We start from the raw sequence: 16,180 nt of genomic DNA, 5'->3' as shown, positions 1-16,180 counted from the left end.
ACTACTAAAACACTGCTGCAGGTGCAGTTTCCTGCAGAAGAAGTTGGTGGGTGTGATGATAGCAGAAGACTGGCTCCCTTGCTTGTCTAGCTGTTTTTACTATATAGTTAGAATAGTTTGTGTTGGAAGAGACCTCTAAAGATCACCCAGTCCAACCCCCCTGCAATGAGCAGGCTCATCTTTAACTAGCTCAGGTTGCTCAGAGCCCGGTCCAGCCTGGCCTCGAACGTTTTCAGAGACGGAGCATCTACCACCTCTCTGTTCCAGTGTTTCGCCGCCCTCATTGTAAAAAAAAATAATCTTCTTTGTATCTGGTCTAAATCTACCCTCTTTTAGTTTAAAACCATTATCCCTTGTCCTGTTGCAACAGAGTCTATTAAAAAGTCTGTCCCCATCTTTCTTATAAGCCCCCTTTAAGTACTGAAAGGCTGCGATAAGATCTCCCTGAAGCCATCTCTTCTGCAGCCTGAACAACCCTAACTCTCTCAGGCTCTCTCCACAGGAGAGGTGTTCCATCCCTCTGATCATCTTTGTGGCCCTCCTCTGGACCTGCTCCAACAGGTCCATGTCTCTCCTGTGCTGAGGGCCCCAGAGCTGGATGCAGCACTGCAGGTGGGGTCTCACCAGAGCAGAGGGGGAGAATCACTTCAACAGGTTCATGCTGCAGTCAGGACAGAAAGTTGGAGCACTCATCCTGACACGTCTTTCAGCCAGATCACAATAGGCAAGCTAATAATGCAGATAAAATGGGCCAAAATGCCTGTATGAAGTTGAACCTGTCAGGGAACTATGCCCTTCAGCTGCTCAAATGAAACACAGATGACTTCTATGAATAAATAGATAAAAGATACTTCCTTCAAAGGCATGTTTTTCAGAAAAGGGCAGTCAAATTTTGGGAATAAACCTGAAAATGAGTTGCCTTCAAGGTTCCCAGAGATATGATCAGAAAGGTAATGTCACGCCTCCTACAGCTGTAATTGCTAAAGAATAGGGAGTACAGCAAGATGTTCTCTGTACCTCATCCAATATAGTTCATGGGTTTCAACCTCCTCCTGTAATACTGGTTTGTTTGCAGTAAGAAAAGAATGTCCTCTCTCACACTGTAGACAATGAAGTCGACTGAGCACTTTATTAGATGGAATAGTGATAGTGTTTTGTTGTTGTTTTTTAAATGGGAAAAAAATACAGTAAAAGCAAAGTTGATCAATTTGAAAAGCATCCATTAGTTGCTTCGTTCATGCATCCCAGCATTCAGTTTATCCCCTAGCGGAGCTCATTGTTCTGCATTTTCTGAGAGGTGTTACTTGCATATCATGACATATAGTAATTAGCCCCTCAACACTGCCTGCCAGGAGCTGGTGTAATACATGGGATGAGCTGCACGATTACTGGCTGCCGGGAGTTTATGTGACAGCAATCCAACTTCCATTGTTCCACTAATGTGTAACTAGCTTTATTGTCAGCATGGACTCACGGTGACTCCCTGGGATGAAAACAATGACTATCACCTCCACCGGCCCAACTCCGGCCACTGCACAGTTCAGACTGCCAAAAGCAGCAGAATGCCTCACATTTAATGGATGTAAGCAGACTTGTAGTGGTAAAATTTTATGGTATTTCATCACAAACTGAATGGCAAGTTATGTTTTCCCTTTAGGAAGTTGTTTTTCATTTTAATTAATAACTGATAAAAAGGTCTGTTCTTATTCTTTAAAACATGACACTGGATTCCTTGAATGGGTGGCACAGCCATTTAGCTGAAGTTTACCAGAATTTTGAGTACAGTATCAAGTCATCAGAACGTGACCTCCTTAGAGGGCTTGACTAGCCCAAGAAATTTACTGCCAAACATAGAGCAGTATGGTGTATTCTCTCAGGGGAATCCTAGAGCAGCTGCTTGGGTAGACATACTCATTTTGAAGTAAAACTGGCTTTACAATATTTGCCTCTTTTCTGTAGTTTACTGTGAAAGCTACTTGTCAGTCTGTCTGTTTCCATTTGAAATTTCATTGCAATTGTGGGCAGAACAGACGGGCACCTTCCCGTTTTGTTCTACCTGCAGTTCATTGTCATTCACTCAAGGCTATATGAAAAGACCAGCACTCCTAAACAAATGAAAACAAATGTTTTATTTACAGGAAAAAATCTGTACACTGTGCATACATAAAAATATACAAAATCATAATAGAAAATATAAAAAGTGTTAAAATGTATACAAACACTGCTTAAAAATGTGACTCCTGTAAAATCTTCAGCTTTGTTATTAGAGTACACATTCATTTAAAAAAATCATCATACAAAATAATTCTCAAAGCTATTAAAAAAGTACACAGTCTATATTTGAATAGTTCAATGACTACACATTATAAGAGTGATGAGATGATATGAATAAACGTAAGGCTTTTACACACAACTCTTTATTTCAAGAACAACACTCTGAACCTGATCACTAAGCCAAAGAGAAGAAATTTGCAGTGTCAAAATTCATTCAATGATGCAGGTACGCCCAGGCATGGGCTACTTTAAATTTCAAACAGTTAAATCAGGTATCCTCCTTGTGTGTGAGAGGGTACTCCCGAGAAACATTCAGATGCTTTCTAATGACAGTCTTCTGAATTACCTACTTCAAAACCCAATTTCATTTACTCAATAAGCATCAACTTTAGAGAGCATGAAGGGAAGAATAGTAGCCATTTATTTTTGCAGTCAATGCATTTAATATTCCTTTTCATGGTATGTCTGTATCACTGTCCAAATGGCATTTATAATCCTTAAAAATTGCTGAAGATAAAGGAACTAAAAAAATAACCCCCCCACTATGGATTGGATTGGTCTACAAGAGTTTTGAACTGTTTAATTCAATCTGTCTTTAAAATGACTGTGTTCAGTCTATGCAACCACTGAGGGTAGACATTTGTCTTCATTTAAGAATAAAACTGTATCAGTTTTCCTGACTTTGGCAAGAGATCTACAGCAACAAATTCAGAATTTGCATGTTTTTACCAAAGATGAGTGTCCTAACCAAAGACATGCAATGATTTATCTAAATTTGTACAGAGAGAGTGTGGATCAGACTGTATAAATCACCCCTCTCTCTCTCCAAAGGTACGTATTTCTTGTACCATGGTAATTTCATTGGCTTTACCAGAGTTTCAACAACATAAAACTTCACAGCAAGGTGAAAAAAAGAAGATGTAGTAGTTTATTCCAAGGAATGACCGACCGAGCTGTGAATTTACACTCGGGTAACCTTTAGAACTATAAAGTAATGGAAAAAATAGTATTTTTTCCTAGCAAAACCATTTTGGCTCAAAATGAGGCAAAATCTTTCATATATTTTTTTCTTGAATAAACAGAAGAATACCTTAATTTAACCATCCAAAGGCTGAATGCATAAAATGATAAGCACCGCAAGTCAGAAAAGCTACAGAAGTCACAGTGGAAAAAAAGAGCATAATGACATTCAGCATAAACTCAGCATGTTCGTTAAGCTGCTGCTGTGTTTCCAGTTTCTTTCAGCTAAGTTCAACTGCTGTCCACAGCAACAGGGCACAGAAATGAGCCTCAACAGCTTTTGAAGGCAACTCACTCCTACTTGCCAGTAAAACTCCATAAATTTTAAACCTGCATTATTGCAACAAGTGTAAAGGGAGCTCAGGGGCCCAACAGCAAAGGCATTTGCTTGGCTGATGATGCACCTCAAGAGCCGGGTTTATGCAAACCTCTCTTGTCCACAGCGCCGTTCCATTCTGTTCATGTGTGACAGCCACACGGGAGAGCTATGAAGCCATGCCTGTTATCTTTTTCCCAAAAAACCCCAAAATCTGGGGGGGGAAATGCATTTCCTTTCACATTGTCTGTATTTAATATACGTATCTGAAACTACCATTCTCATGCATTATTATTATTATTATTAAAAGATACACGGTCCAGTGTTACTACACGCTCACTGTTTTAAGTTCACTGAATGTGATTCTTTGTAAAGATCTCCCTACCCTCATGAGGGATGGGGAAATGCCCATCAATGCAAAAATACTTGGTGGGCTCTTACAAAAGCCAGCAATGCTAAAGTCTCAGAGTGTAAACAAGTGGCGAGGGGAGCACCTCTGTAGGTCCTTTACATTCCCCATTTATTTCTGCTCCTTCCCCTCTTGCAGCAAGTGGAGGTGAGCCCCTCAGCAGATCAGGCACGCTTGCACTTGTGCCAAAAACCAAGGGAGGCCAAGACAAGGTAGGGGAGTAAAATCAGTTTAAGCAGCCAGAAGGTGTTTGAGCAGGCAGACCAGTGAAACATCACAGTGGAAACCAGTGTTGGGAGAACATGCCAGAGATGCTTATTTTTTAAAGATGGGCATCACAAATTGGTCTTCCTCCTCTGTGAGCAAGCACACTTTTGCAGCACAGCTCTGCGGCATCTTCTGAGGTGATGGCGCTACAGCACCCACATCTGCACTTGTAGAAGGAGCACTGATTGCTGTATAAATCAGGATACAGCAATGAAAAAGTTTCTGCTGGGAGGGCTTGAATGCACACGGTCCAGTAAAATAAAAATGCACAGTTCATTTTATAACATCTCAGACCTGGTTCTGCATTGTTATTTAAATGATGTATTAAGTAGGTACGCTGAGCACTTGTTAAATGAAACTTTATAATTTGCCTTGTTCTGTACAACAGCTATGCTGATTATTCTGACAAATTACTGAGGGAATAATACAACATAGCCCTGCTGTGGGTAGTTGAATAATGCAGTTAGTATTTTTCTTCTTTGTGGAAAACAAAGTAAAAGGTTAGTGGCTTCAGACCAAAGTGGTATCACTTTTTTTTCTTTTCAGAACTGAGGATTTCCTGCTTATGGAAAAGTAGTATACTCACTAGTCCTAGAAAGCTAATAAACTCCCTTCCTTTACAAACATGTGGTAGCTAACACAGCATACAGGAGGGACATGTTTGATCACACTGTTCAGACTTAGTATGTTTTGCAAACAGGGTACCAAACATATGGAAAAATAGAGATTAGTTCCATGTAGGTTATCTATTCTCCACATGATTGAAGAACAGTGTTACTGACTTCAAGAGTAAAAGTTGCTGCCATACATAATGTTAAAAAAGAAATTAGTATGTAATAATATATCCAGAATCTAAGGCTAATATGGGTAAAACCTATTCATCTTGACATGTACAAAAATGATTTATGGACATAACCATTCACACAACACAGAAGTACAGTTTTTAGATCATCTGGACATATTTTCTGTCAACAAGAGGAATCTTAAGAGGATCATAAAGCTCAAATTAAGAGACTATATGCAAAAAGAAGGCTAAGTCCTATATAAGACACATACATATATTCCACTTTTGAGGAAGTAAAATCAGATGCAAAGACCAGAGTGAAAGAAAAAGGATTTTTTGATTATACTTACATTAATATTGAAAAGGAAATAGTGATTAATGTTTTTTGCACTCTTTTGCCTTTCTGTTACTTAACACAAAACACAAAAAGTACTTTCCACCACAACCACTCAGCTATTCTTTTCAGTGCATCTTTGAGCTGTCTGCTTTTTACTGAATGGCCATGAGTAGGCTATAGCTGTGCTTTTGTGTACATACATTCCTGCTGAACTTACCCTAAACCAAACAGTACAGTTACAAAAAAACCCCCAAACTCACAAAATAACATTAACCTCCTTCTACTCAGAAAATCTGAAGCTGAAGTCTTGCCATGGAACGTAATGTTTTAACTAGATTAGCAACCAGGTGGATTTTTAGAAGTGCCTTAGAGAATATTCTCATTGTGTGTTATGAAGGCAAATATCAAATTCTCCATCTGCAATCCACAGTCAGTTTTTTTGCAGGCATTACAGCTTCTCTGGGGTATAGTCTTGCAAGTGTTAAATAAAAAAAGCTGATATCCTCTTCTTTTGTCAGAAAAATATACTTTCTTAACAGCAACATCTTGTGAACAAGTGAGTTTGATTCAGATCCCAGTGAAATACCTAACAAATTATGTCTGTAATCCTGAATGCTATCTTTGCTGCACAAAGGTGAGCTCTCTCTACACTTGCTTTCAGTGTGATGTGAGTGCTGCACAGACTCCCTTGGCTTTCTCTGGATCTTTATCAATGCAGACCAGGGGAAAGCATCATTTCCATTTCACACCTTTTGATAGGCTTCCCAGAGAGATATTTTTCCTAAATGCGTTAGAAATATATTTGTGGCTCTCTAAAGAAATGAGACATTTCTCTTTTCCCTCTGACCTGTGCAGTCAGTGTAAGCATGGGAGTCTGGCATCAAAAGTACATCCAGTAGTTTAACTGGTTTAGCTGTGTGTACGGCCGTCTCCATCTGCACTGATTTCGTAGCCACAATAAGGCCCCCTACACAGTTGGAGGCCTGTAACTGAGCCTGCGTATGAAGGGGAATTAAAGTCTACTCTAGTCAATGACAGCACAGCTCAGAGTAGTGATTACTTCATTCTTGAAGAGTGAAAATCCCATAGAGCCATGAGAAATGCTGCATTGTTCGGCTGGCTGCTCTCTGCATGAACAATACAGGCTGTTTCACAATGCCAGGTTTGACACTTAAATTTTAAGTTCATTAAAAAAAAGTTACAGTCTAGCATATGTGGCATAAGAGACCATCAACAAATTCTTACAGTCACACCCACAACAATACATTATATTTCTGCCTAAGTATGTCCTTTGCACCTTTCATGAACTAAGCCTTTTTTTTTTTTCTTTAACTATTTGCAAAGCAGTAATAAATACTCAGGCTCAGAAAAGAAGTATTTCTCATGTCTGCTACTTAATTACAATTTATAGACTCAAGACTAGATTGGTCTACAATACATTTTTCAAGTATTCTCTTGTTTATAGTACGACAGTAGTACCTTATTGCACATTGTTTCTGAAGGACTGTCTTCTACAAGTGTGGGAAATTATTTCGCTCAGGGCACTTGACAGCTTTGAACCCTGGCAAAATGACTTTCCCCTTCCGATACAAATCATCCTGCAAACCTTTGTTCATCCTCTGCACCAACAGCTTCTCATAGAGCAGTGGGTGGTAGGCCCCTAAGGTACAAGCTGCATCATAGTAGAGCTCATGGTAGTGACACAGGTCAGTCTGTCGGACTGAAGGGATGTATTCGTACACGTGTACTTCATTACACATGGACATCATGATGAGGATACCTGGAACAGAAAGTGAAAACAAAAGTGAACCCCAAATTTCAGCTTTCTCACAGAAATTTCCCTGTAGTCATCCAGTCCGTTTTTCTTTCCTGCTTTCCTTTGCTGTTGCACACCTGAAGCATTACTCCTGTAAAATCATTAAGCGTTGTAGTAGTTCCTTTTATTAAAGCAGCTTTCACTTGTACCTGATACATAAAGACTGCGATCCCTGCAGAGCTGACAGGGTAGGACAAAAATCATAAGGAAAGAATAAAAAGCCTATACAGGGCTTGCATAGCACCATCAGCCTCCTCGAGTGAGAAAACTGTTCTCTCCCACCTTCCCCCCATTTACCCTATCCTGTCTACTGAACATCCCACACAAGAATCAGGGACCTAATACAGCTGCATGCTGATTTTTTTGAGTCAGCTGATCATTTTTCTTGGTTTTCTTTTATATTATCAATTCTTGAAGCTAGTTAACAGGACAGTTCAGGTCTTTACGTTTGCTGGCAGAATACAGAACACATACATACACAAGTGCAGCTGTTTTTCTATGGAGCTCTTCTTGGTACTTCTACCACTTCCACAGCTAAATTCTGATCTGCCATGTACAAGAGATATAAAAAAAATCCAGGTATGTCCCTTCAGTCCTCCTCCTCTATGCTTTTGGATATCTGTGTCTTGCATATATTTACACACATACTAATCTTCAAGGCTATGAAGAATCTGATTGACCTCCCGTTACGTTTTTGTACACCATGGCAAAGGGAAACAAGAACAGAGAGATGGGCCAGTGTCACCCATGTTTCTTCCCTTGACAACTTTTGGGTGGTTCATTCAGATCATTGGCAATGTTAGGGCATCAATGTACTCCCTGAAACATCTCTACCATATTACAATGTTGGTCTTTCTTAGTCTGGAATTGAATGAATTCCACTTTTCCCATCCACTTGCTTCTCCAGGAAGACAACACCAAGAAGGCAGCCTAATACATGCAGAAGGGCATATAAAGAAACATCAGCCATGTAGCGGTGGCACAAAACTCCACAGCTTCTGACAGCTTGGTGAAGAGTTTCACAAGGAGAGGCTGAGGAAGGTGAATTCCTTCCTAGAGCAGTGCTGTTATGAGGAAAAGCCCCTGACCACCTCCTGCTCGGCAAGCAGGAACCCACAAAATAGCAACCCATTTTTTCCTGCCACATGTCAATGGCAGACTATCATTTGCAATGTCAACAGAGGCTAAAAAAGGCCATGTGGAAATTAATTTCCTGTTTAAAGCCAGGCAAAGTTTCACTTTGATCTTAAGATGCTGTTAATCCCCTTATCCCATGCTCAAGATCAAAACAAGACCAGGACAGATTCAGGAGGAAGATAGGTGGGCTTATGCAACCTTTGTTTTCCTGCAGCACAACTGTAAAACCATACTAACAGAAGGCCTTTGTAGCTTTAAAATGAGAAATCTTGCTGTTGCAACTGCAACATTTTCAAAGGGAGTAATACCACATATTAATCAACTGCAATACTTTTCACATCAATCACAGCTTCCGGGAGCCTTTTTCTGTTTCACTTAAAAATATGTAGAAAATGTGTGGAAGTACTTGTTGCGCTGCTGGTATCCCTACCCGTTGAAAATGACTGTCAGTTCTCAGAGGAGACAGCTGTATAATTCTGCTCACTTTGCACTTACCAATGAGATCTGATGGAATTGTTTTTTTCTGTACAACAGCTTTAGAATCATAAAGCATCAAAGGTGTTTTGGGTAGCTCTCACAAGTGAAATGTATTAACATAAAAAATTAGTTTGGTTCATTAATTAAGCAAAGCCATTTTCTGAAGTTTAGTTTGCAGTTCGGGAACACAGAGATTTCAATGGCTTGCTAATGAAAAGAACCTTATGTTCTCCCTGCTGTGTATCATTAGATTATCAAAATGATTTTTCCCTGCCTGATGTGTGAAGTAACTGAAAACCAATTACTTCTGTGATTAAATCTTCTTTTAGCATAAATGAAAGGTTCTGAAAATGTTTTAGATTGTTCTACAGCTTTACACTCTACAGTCTATGGTCTCAGAAAAGCTAAGCATATCAGTTTCTAAGGAAAAGTCCACAAATTTAAGTGAACTTTAGTCTCAAGCAGCAAGAAACACAGATTCACAGTGAAAAAATACTTAATCCCTATTTGAGCAAAAAGTGTGAGCTTAATAAACCATGTTTCCCTGCCTCCAAGCTGTTACAGAGATGCTCTAAACTTCAGCCTGCCTAGCAACTATGGCTAGAATTGTTTGTTTGTTGTTTCAGTTTTACAAATGCTTTCGTCAGCTTTTCCACTGCCAGCGTCCCTCCTCCACTGATGGAGAGCACACCTGTCACTCCAAGGTAACTGTTATCCAGCTGAATCAGAGGACGGATGGTGGGAACGTGTGCAATAATGAACCACGTCCAGAAAAAGACAGTAAAGCGACTTCTCTCCTGCACCCCGAACCAAGCCTGGAGCCAGTTTCAAAAGCTGCAGCACCAATGTCTTAGGAAAACTGGCCCTGATGGAAAGTACAAGCCTTAACTGGAGTGTGTTTCATTTCACTGCCATATTACTCAGCTAACCTTGAAATTAACAAAGGGAGTTGCCATTTGTGGAATAGGAAAACTCTCAAGAACAAAAATTGGGACTCTCATAATTTTCTTAATAACAGTAAAGATGGCCACATCACTGCAGGTATGGTTCAATAATGACAAAATTTTAAGCATTATCATTGATTTTCCTGTAAATTAGTTAATGGAGCACTTAGAAGCGGTAGAGTGTTAGGGAGATCAACGTCCTCCAGAATCAATCTAAAAGGCACGCTGGGCAATCTAGTTTAGCTTCTTGCCTTTCCTGTCTTGTCCATCCAGTCATTGTCTTGTGATTTCAGATTAGGTTGCTCATAAATAACTTATTTTTTGATAGTCCGCTCAAGCTTTTGCTCATGCTAGGCAATAATGTTTCATGGGAGGAAAGACAGTGACTTAACAGGCTAGTTTCTGAGTGGTAACAGCTAATTTACAGCACATCTTTGTGTTGAAGTCTAGGGTCAACAAACTGAAAGATGAGCTTGAACGATGACTAGAGATTACCACATACAGAGGTGTCCTTGGGCTAAAGGCTTACCTGTACTGGTGGAAACGGGAGTGCTCCAGAGACTTCCAGACCCAGTGCACGTGTCAAATGCTCAAACACTACTCTGGGGAAAACCCATGGTCAGTGCCAGACTTTTTGTCCTTTAGCACCCCTAACACTACAGACAAAGAGACCAACAGTGCAGTACAACCATCGCCCCCATCCCAACCACCTATGGGTGAGATCCCTGGGCATGCAGGATTACACACTCAGTCTACATGAACATGAGGAGGTAGGTCCCTCCGCAGCCCCCAGACTGTCCCTTGGAAATATATGCTCCTGCTGTTTCATTCAAAAACAGAAGGTAGTATAGTATTATTAAAAAAAGGGGAGAGGGGGAAAAAAAAGATAAGTCTTTTTGGAAAATAAGCTGTTTTCTTTGTATGAACACAGTCCTCACTAAAACAGGGGAAAAAATGGGTTCATTTCTGTCTTGTGCATTAGAGGATGTGAATGCCCCTCCACAGGGGACAGCCCTAGTGTTGTAGAGCTATTACTGCCATGTAAGTTTACAAAAAACATTATTTGGAGCATCTTTAAAAGAACAGCAACAGTTTAGACCATGAGGACATTTAAACCAGTCCATGGATTAGGATATATCCAGTTTTTATACTATTTACTTTCTAATGCCATGTCTGGCTTGTTTTTCTTAAGTCCCTAGAATAGGGCTGCCAACGGATCTCCCTGGGCTACGGGTCTCATGTTCCAGCCCATATTTTATAGCATCACTCTTTCACTCAGTTTCTCTATTTGCTTGGTATTAACATTGCAGTGAGTTACTGACATCAGTATCCAGCAAGTATAAGTGTGCCAAGCTGTCTGTATTTTCATCTACCTCACAACTCAGTTTTTCCATCTTCCCTTCTCTCCTCCAGTTACCTTCACTGATCTTAACATTTTTTTGAAACTACCAGTAGCTTTTTGGCACTTACATGATCCCCAGAATATTTGTTACATTACAATTGAAGCTTCATGCTTTGGATGCAATCTCAAAGATAAAAAAAGGTATGCACCTGACTGCTTACTGACTTGATCTTGCTTCCGTTAACCTGTTTTGCTTGCCAGTCTACTCTGAGTCGTCCTACATTGTTTCCCGTTTGTTATCTTTACACAGCTCTTTCTGTATTAGCGCTTCCCAGGTTTCTCTTCTGCGGCTGAATCTCTTCATGTTTCCTCCTGCATGTATTAACCTGTAGTTTCCAAGTGTCACTTGTTTAGTTCCTTTCCCTGTATTGCCTGCAGAGTACATGCCTATCTACTTATTTTGGCCATGTACTTTTCACATCACTGCCCAATTCAATATTATCTGCAAATTTGTTTCACATCTCAGCACTTCTCCTTGATCATCAGCACCGGTATGAATGAAAACTACACTGTTTGATAGCCTGTAGGGTGAAGAATTTCCATATGATACACTTCAATATTTGTCTTTGCTCACAGTCCTTAAGTTAGTTTCCAGTCAATGCACAATTACTACTTATAAAACAGCAGATTGGCTTACACATGACCTAAGGAGACATTAATGAGCATGATGAGATGGTCATTGTCCCAGCACTTTATAGTCTGGACAGAATTAATCTTGCTGAGATGTTCATGCCCATCTCTGACCTAGCTGGTCTCAAGCACTCTTTATAGACAATGCAGGAGATGGGCATTTCTAGGGCACAATTCATCTGACTTATTTTAGATGCCTACTTTAGGATGGGATGAATTGTTCCCAGTAAGTGTTCCTCTCTAGTGACTAGGCAGAAACTGAAAGTACGAGTCTGGCTCTTGCTATCAGGCACCTTCTCCTCCACTCTCCTAGGTCAGAAGCTTTTGGAGCTTTGTAAAAAAATAATATAATTGGCTTTTCCAGGAGCACTGTGAGAAGAAAGGAAAACAAGGTGTAATTCACCTGACCAAATGTGCCCACTGGTGCAGTTACCCACACCTGAGATAGGTATCACAGGCTCCTTTGCTGTCAGTACAAGAAAGTGGGCACCTTTAGGAAGCCGTACATGTCTACTCATCCCAGAGTAGACATTTAAAACCGGATCATACAAGTCATACCCCAAAAGTTCCTGTTTCTTTCTGTTGACTGTACAGAAAGCCTGAGCGGCTGCATCGATACCTGTACTGCGTAAGTTCTACCTGCACTCCCAGTATGGGATGAAAATTTCACATGTAGAAGGGAACACAGGTCTTAAGAGGTGCCCATTTTTTGCTCTACTAAGTCTGAGGCTGACTAACACAAATACGTACCTGCACTGGAGACAGCTAAAGCTAGATGTCATGAGTCCTGTTCTCCGACTGACTTAGCCATGGACCATAAAGAGAAGTAAATTTTACGTGCAATGATTAAGCTGAGAGGAGATGGTTGTTGTTTGGTTGGTTTTTTACACTCATAAGGATTAAGTTACAGGAATAGGAGTGAAGGCAGTGAATTACAAAGTATTTAGGGAAGGCAAGAGGACATGCACAGCTTAGGAAAAACTACAAAGTGAAAGGGAAAGCCTATAGGCTATCTATAGCATGCAAACATCAATAAAGGGTGAAGTACTCCTTAGAAAGAATGCCGAGAGAAGTCCATGGGGCACAGCACAAAGTCTGCTTTTCATTAGTGGGCCCTAAAAAAGCTTGTAAAAACTAGGTTAACTAGATTAATTGGTTTAATCTAGTAGTAGCAGTATTATTACTGTGCCTAGGGAATCTGGTCAAGAACCCGTTAAACTCCACTACAAACCAGCAGAAATGTTGCCATTTGTCTGAGTCATGACATTGCCGTGAGATCTGTGGAGGGGGTCTGGAGGGAATTGTACGGGCAGTTCAGAGTCCCCTCAGAGCAGGGACAACTCTGAAGTCAGACCAGGTCGCTTGCGGGCCTGTCCAGCCCAGTACTGCATAACTCCAAGGATGGGAATGGAGCTGTTGAATCTTTCCAGAAGTTTACTGAAGCATGCGCAACTCATACTGTAGGCATGACTCTGAAACCAGCAAGCCCATGTGAAAACGACCATCAGACTTGGTCTCTTCCAGATCTGATGTTTAACCTTTAAAACTTTTAGAGCTTAAATATCCAATCTAAATTTCACAGCAATGAAAAAGTCAGGATATCTGGCATGATTTTAGCTTTGGCAACTATGACTGGTGCAACCATACACTCAAAATCACAGCTGAAGGTGTTTCTGCATAGGCCACTCTAATTCTAATACCCTTGCTGGATTTTTGAAAGTCCCATTTGGATTACAACTATGAAAATGGAAAAATGGAAAATAATTCTGCCTGTGTGCAGAAAAGTTGTTTTATAGTAGATCATTCAAATCTGTGCTTTATGAATGTTTTATAGGTGAATGGCAATGTTCCTGGATACCACACTGGACAAAAAAAAAAAAAACCAAAACCAAAAGGATTGTGAGCATAGAATATTCTTTTAAAAATATTTTCCCAAAGAAATGATGTGGCTGTTAGAGAAACAGTCAACCTGCAAGTTTGTTATAACAGTAGAATATTAGATGCTAATAAAATATTATATATTTAAAAATATTATATTCAAATACTCTAAACATTATTTATAATATTTATTATATATGTGAATATATATTTGAATATAAATATTCAAAATATTAGTATTTCAGAATCCTTAGAAAGATGTGTTACTTTTTCCCCTTATTTGGCAGATATCTATGGTGTCAGGGAATGTTGGGTATGGCTTAAACTCAGTCCAATTGGCACAAATAAACTCCTGAGCTTTTACAATCTGCTCTGAAAATATTTAACTCAGAATTAAATTAAAATTAAATTCCTTGCATTGATGATTTATACAAATGAACATATAATCTGGATTCTAATCAAAAGGAGAAAATGTTTTTCAACTTGTTCTTCGCAATTGTAATGACTCAAGAGGTTTTGAATTTCCAGCATGCATCCCTTGTACAGTACAATTAGGCTTTGCGGTGAGCACACTAATTTAAAAATAATGTTCTCTAGTTTGCAAGTAAATAAAATATAGTTTAATATACCTGAATACAACAGATTCTGTATGAAAGCATCTAGAATAATAAGTGTAATTCAAACATTCAGCAAGAACTCAGCTTCATTTCAACAAAATGTAAGAGATACTGAAAACGTTTAAATACATATAATGTGATTATTATACTCATAATGTGTCTCATTTCACACACACCACAAATTTAGTTACAGAAAACAATTTAGCCAGACACACTAGTAAGTTTATGTTTGATAATCAGTGCACTTGAAAGCATTATGAATAATCATAAAGCATTTAGAATGTACAGTCTTCTATGTGTCAGTCTACTATAGTCTCTCCTGATTGCATTTCAGGTCCCACAAGAAAATCTGTCACCCCTTGAAACTGGGCCAAATCTGCCTCAGTTGTTCATTGGAAGAGATAGTAAAAGTAGTTCTGCCTTTTAAAATACTGTATTTCTAAAAATTTTTTCTTTTACCTGTTTAGTTCATGAACTATGACAAATACCAAGCACAAGAAAACCAGATAATAAAGAAATGTAACTGTCACCAAATGGCCCTGTGCCTAAGCTTAATAAATTGTGCAATACTTGTCATCTTTGATGTACAGAACTCACATTATATAGTGGACCTATAAAATGACATATTTATCACTTAATGTTGAACGCAAAAAGCTATGTTAATCCCAATAATATATTCTGTAATATGAGCGTAGACTGGAAAATGCTGGCCAGTAATATCATATAATTTTAAATGCATTATTCAAATCTGGGTGATACACTATGATAGTAAAGATTTTTGAGTGATCTGGGGTGCTGTAAGAGAAGAGTTTGCTCTTTTATCTCTGTATTTCAGGAAGTTGGAGATGCTTAAATTTTAGAGTGCTTTTTATTAGAGCAAGAAGAATTTCAACCTTACGTCTTTGGAGGTATTATTTATTTGTGTGATAATACCTGAACAAAGTTGGGCTGGAAAGAGTAAGCACTGTTCTGTTCCTTTACCAACTGCTGGCGAATAGCAGAGTAAGTAACAGTAATAAAGGCAACTCTTGGTATGTCAAATTGTTTCTTTCAGTTCATCCAAGCGTATTTTTTGTAAGCAGAGCTGGAGATCAGCTGCATCCTTCTACTCAACGTGCTCTCTGAAGCCATTTTAAATTTCAGTTCTTAGTCATACAATGATCTGACGATGTCGCAGTGTAATGATAGTCTTGCTTGTGCTATTGTCTCGATGCATGCAAATGAAGATTAAAATAACGTTATCAACTATTAACGATGCATAACTTAAATCTGTAATGTCAACTGTAAAGCCTCAAACGAGTCTTTCTTTCTAGCAACAATAAAGTAATCTGGGCTTAATTATAACTTTGCGTTTAGTGGTTCATATGTGACACTTAAAAGCTACAACACGCGGCAGATTACCACCTACACAGACAACGTAAAATGTAAAAATCTACACAGGTCATGTTTTGATTTGGGAGTAAAAAAATAAAAAGACAGTAAGAGCTTTTATATAGCTTTTTAAAAAGATATAAGCTGCTGAGTATATAAGGGGTATATAAATGTGGATTTCAAGTAAAATCACCTCTTAAGAGGTAAGCTAACAAAATGTACTGACGGACTATAGTAAGTAGGAATTAATAGAAAATCCAGTTAGTAAACAACAGACAGAAGCAAAATCTTTATAGAAAAGCTTGTCTATAACCTAGACATTATTAACAAGCCTTCAAACTTTCCTAATGCTAATGTACCATCCCTTCCAATGCACACAGAATGCTGCTCTTGAGAAACTCAAGAAAGCAGTTACCGTCTTGGTCTTCAGGTGACAAAAATGTAAGGTCAGAACTAGATTGTTTACACATTCTTCCAAGGAAGTTATAGAAACAGTTTTCT

General features: G+C 39.1%; 2 protein-coding genes across 2 annotated transcripts in view; one reads left to right on the top strand and one right to left on the bottom strand.

Moving 5' to 3' along the window:
• The window catches only part of LOC130145064 (pinopsin-like), a 92,510-nt gene extending 78,709 nt beyond the window's left edge, over positions 1–13,801 (top strand). Inside the window, exon 5 of the mRNA XM_056329520.1 lies at positions 9,464–13,801. Coding sequence (XP_056185495.1) covers positions 9,464–9,691 — 228 coding nt within the window. The 3' untranslated portion in view covers positions 9,692–13,801. The remainder of the gene's footprint in view (positions 1–9,463) is intronic.
• Positions 2,109–16,180, bottom strand: part of ST6GAL2 (ST6 beta-galactoside alpha-2,6-sialyltransferase 2) — a 53,884-nt gene continuing 39,812 nt past the window's right edge. Inside the window, exon 6 of the mRNA XM_056329519.1 lies at positions 2,109–7,187. Within this exon, the coding sequence (XP_056185494.1) occupies positions 6,919–7,187 (269 nt within the window). The 3' untranslated portion in view covers positions 2,109–6,918. The remainder of the gene's footprint in view (positions 7,188–16,180) is intronic.

This window comes from Falco biarmicus, chromosome 2 (assembly GCF_023638135.1).
Source record: "Falco biarmicus isolate bFalBia1 chromosome 2, bFalBia1.pri, whole genome shotgun sequence".
Taxonomy (NCBI): Eukaryota; Metazoa; Chordata; class Aves; order Falconiformes; family Falconidae; genus Falco; species Falco biarmicus.
This window is presented reverse-complemented; position numbering and strand designations above follow the sequence as displayed.